This window comes from Nothoprocta perdicaria, unplaced genomic scaffold (genome assembly GCF_003342845.1).
Source record: "Nothoprocta perdicaria isolate Ctin4 unplaced genomic scaffold, notPer1 scaffold_67, whole genome shotgun sequence".
Taxonomy (NCBI): Eukaryota; Metazoa; Chordata; class Aves; order Tinamiformes; family Tinamidae; genus Nothoprocta; species Nothoprocta perdicaria.
Genome location: NW_020455943.1, coordinates 1508813 through 1511852, shown reverse-complemented (window position 1 = coordinate 1511852; position 3040 = coordinate 1508813). Strand labels below are relative to the sequence as shown.

Here is a 3040-nt window from a genome sequence, read left to right as displayed (position 1 = left end):
GGCTGGCAGGGAGCCCTAGGGATCATCATCCATCCCTGCTCCAGCAGGGACACGCGGGGCCCAGGGCGGCATCCAGGCGGGATGGAAGAACCGCAGGAGCAGGAGTTGCCCCTGCCTCGGAATGAAGTGGAAAGGCACAAGCACCAGCCGAGCAGCATCTCCTTTATTTGGTGTTGCAGCAGCCGTGCAGCGCGCCCGCCCGGGCGCTGCCGCTCACTGTGGGATCTTCCTTCTTAAAAAAGAAAAAATAATAATAATAAACAGCTCTTCTGTTCAGACAACTCCATGTGCTTTTTTATATACACAGTGACCCCTGCGTTCAGCCTGTCCAGTTAACAGTAGAAATATCCATCAAGGCAATACATTATCTTTGCTATAATTAGGGAGAAATCAAAAGAAAAAACAATTTTCTTTAAATCTGACACGTACTGTACATACCTGTTCCCAAACCAGCGCTTCTAATTTAATGCACTCCATGACTGAGGTCACAACGCTGCACATCTAAGCATCCGCACAACCGTACATCCCTAACAACGCTCTCCTTCACACCCTCTACCCTTTTAGACATCTGTTTTTAAAAAGCTGAAAGAATAAAGAAGTTCTATCCCTTTAGAACAAAGCATTATATACTACATCACTGAAAAATAGTTTTATCAAAACCTGATTCTGGTCAGTCATGTACAATTCTCAGTCAACTGTTCATGCTGCAATTGCACTTTGTAGGTGGGACGAGGCTCAAGCCGGCGGCGGGATCTACTTCCTCTCGCCGCCGGCGCCGCCGGCCTCGTCCGGGTTCCTCCTCCGCGCGTGTTTGTACTTGTCCACGTAGGCCCTCACCAGATTGGCCACCTTGGCCGGGTTCACCTCCCCGCTCTTGCTGCGGCAGACCTGGCAGCGAGGAAGAAACAAGGCAAACCTTTAAAGCTCCCTCGGCGTTCACCGCTGTTCTGCGCTACGCATCTGCTTCCCAAGCCACACGTTTCTCCAGGGCCAGCGGAGTAAGGTAGGAGCCCCCTTTCTTCCTAACTCCATCCGATCACGTCAGTAAAGTGGCTAGTGCTGAGGAGCTAAAAGGGCCCCGAAAGATGTTTGTCCCCTTCCTCTCTCCCTTCCTCCCTCCCAGTAACACCAGTTGTCCCCAAAACACAGGCACCCCTCGCTCAACCCTACCTCAACTGCAATGTTCTCATATCAGATTTTACTCATAATTTAACTTACTTTGTCTACAGCCTTCCGCACAATTTCCTTATACTCCTCCTTGGTGATGTCCTTATTTTGGTAGAAAGGTTTAATGGCCAGCTTCACCTCCTGTGCCGCCCTCTCCTGAATGAGCAGTTTCTGCGGGAAGAGCAGAGATCCGTTACTTCCAGACACGCAGGTTCATCCTCCACGCGCCAGCAGCGGTGCCTTGGGACTAGTTCCAGCCAACCGCAAGCTCAAGCTTGGCAGACAAGGGGCTCCTCTGGGGGCCCAGGGAGGGCCCCGGCGAGCACCCAGCGAGCACCGTGGGCCCCAGCGAGCGCCCAGCGAGCGCCCAGCAAGCACCGTGGGCCCAGCGAGCACCCAGCGAGCACCCAGCGAGCACCGTGCCGCGCGCCTGCTTGTGCATCCGTGTCCGACCGGCGCGCGCCCGACTCGCCTGGTCCTTCCTGGAGCTGTCGGCGCTGGCCTCCACGGTGCCAGTGCCGGAGCCGCCCGTCCTGGCGGCGCCTCCGCCGCTCCGCCCGGAGCCCGGTGCCGGCCCCGGCAGCGAGGGCAGCGAGGGCACGCTCGCGCCGCCGGCCACGGCCACCTGAGGGGCACTCGCAGGTCCCTGGGGATGAAAGGCACCCGTTAACAGGACACCCTGCAGCAGGACAACGAGTCTCTCCGGCAGCTGTGGAGAGCAGCACCGTGCGCCCGGGCTCACGAGCTTCCCCCACCCTGCCCGTGGCTGCCCAGGGAGGCTGTGGAGTCTCCTTCCCTGGAGACCTTCCCAACCCGCCTGGATGCCGCCCTGTGCCCCGTGCTCTGGGTGTCCCTGCTGGAGCAGGGCGTTGGACTGGATGGTCCCTTCCAACCTCAACCATCCTGTGATCCTGTGGAAAGGCCTTTTACCCACTGGAGCGGGTGGCCCGCAGAGCAGCACTGAGCCCTTGTGTGTCCTGCACCCACCACACGGGTTGGCCTTTCCTTGGAAGGCCGTCCCTCCTACTGGAAGTTGCCAATACCCCTTTCCCTGATACAACAACTCCTACAATCCTCCCTGATACAACAGAGCAGGTGGCTACAGGAGGAAGCTGCTTTGAGCTGTCCGGGGGGGGCACAGATGCTCTGACCCCCCTGAGCATCTTTTGGACACTGCAGAAATGCAGGTTAGCCCCAAAGAGGAGATGTCGCAACAGGAGAACTGGGCACAAAAGGGGAAGTAAAACACACCAAGGAAACAGCCCAAAAGTTTTCAGGAAACAGCTTAAAAATTATCAGAGAATGAAAAGATTAAGCTGTAGTAAATGTGGGGAGGGGGCAGCAACTTTGCTGAGAGTGACTGCTGCAGAATGAAACTGCAGAACAGACTGGTGCTCTGCAGGACTTGAAATATTTATTTTTTCCTCTGTGATGTTGGAATTCTCTTCTTCTGGAATATATCTAGAGCCTGAGGTCCATTTACTACACACTGCTGAGTGAGGAATAAGGTCTTTCCTAGAGCTTAGATCGGGTTTTGAAGGGGAAAAGCCTACTGCGTCTTATTTCTGGAACTGAAGAAAACCCTTAGTGACAACACTGAAGAAATGTTTCAGCATCCTCTGGAACATCTCATTCCTACCAGCACCCACTGGCACCTTTATAAATTAACATTTAAAAGCCCCAAACTCAAACCAACCCACACGCTCACGAACAGCTCTGCTGCGCGTGGCAAGGCGCAGAGCGAGGACGCTCGAGGGACCCTCCTCAGCACCAGTTCAACCAGTACCCGCTGCTCCTCGCGGGCTGGCCAGGGGCCTGTGGGGACACCCACCTGCAGCTGCGTCCCCTCCTGCTGCGGGGCCACGAGGGCGGC

At 55.9% G+C, this 3040-nt stretch overlaps 1 protein-coding gene across 1 annotated transcript in view; it reads right to left on the bottom strand.

Annotated features, from left to right (window-relative positions):
* Positions 1-230: 230 nt before the first annotated feature.
* The window catches only part of SCAF11 (SR-related CTD associated factor 11), a 29236-nt gene continuing 26426 nt past the window's right edge, over positions 231-3040 (bottom strand). Inside the window, exons 12-14 of the mRNA XM_026050265.1 lie at positions 1640-1813; positions 1219-1338; positions 231-888 (exon numbers count right to left, since the gene is read on the bottom strand). Coding sequence (XP_025906050.1) covers positions 754-888; positions 1219-1338; positions 1640-1813 — 429 coding nt within the window. The 3' untranslated portion in view covers positions 231-753. The remainder of the gene's footprint in view (positions 889-1218; positions 1339-1639; positions 1814-3040) is intronic.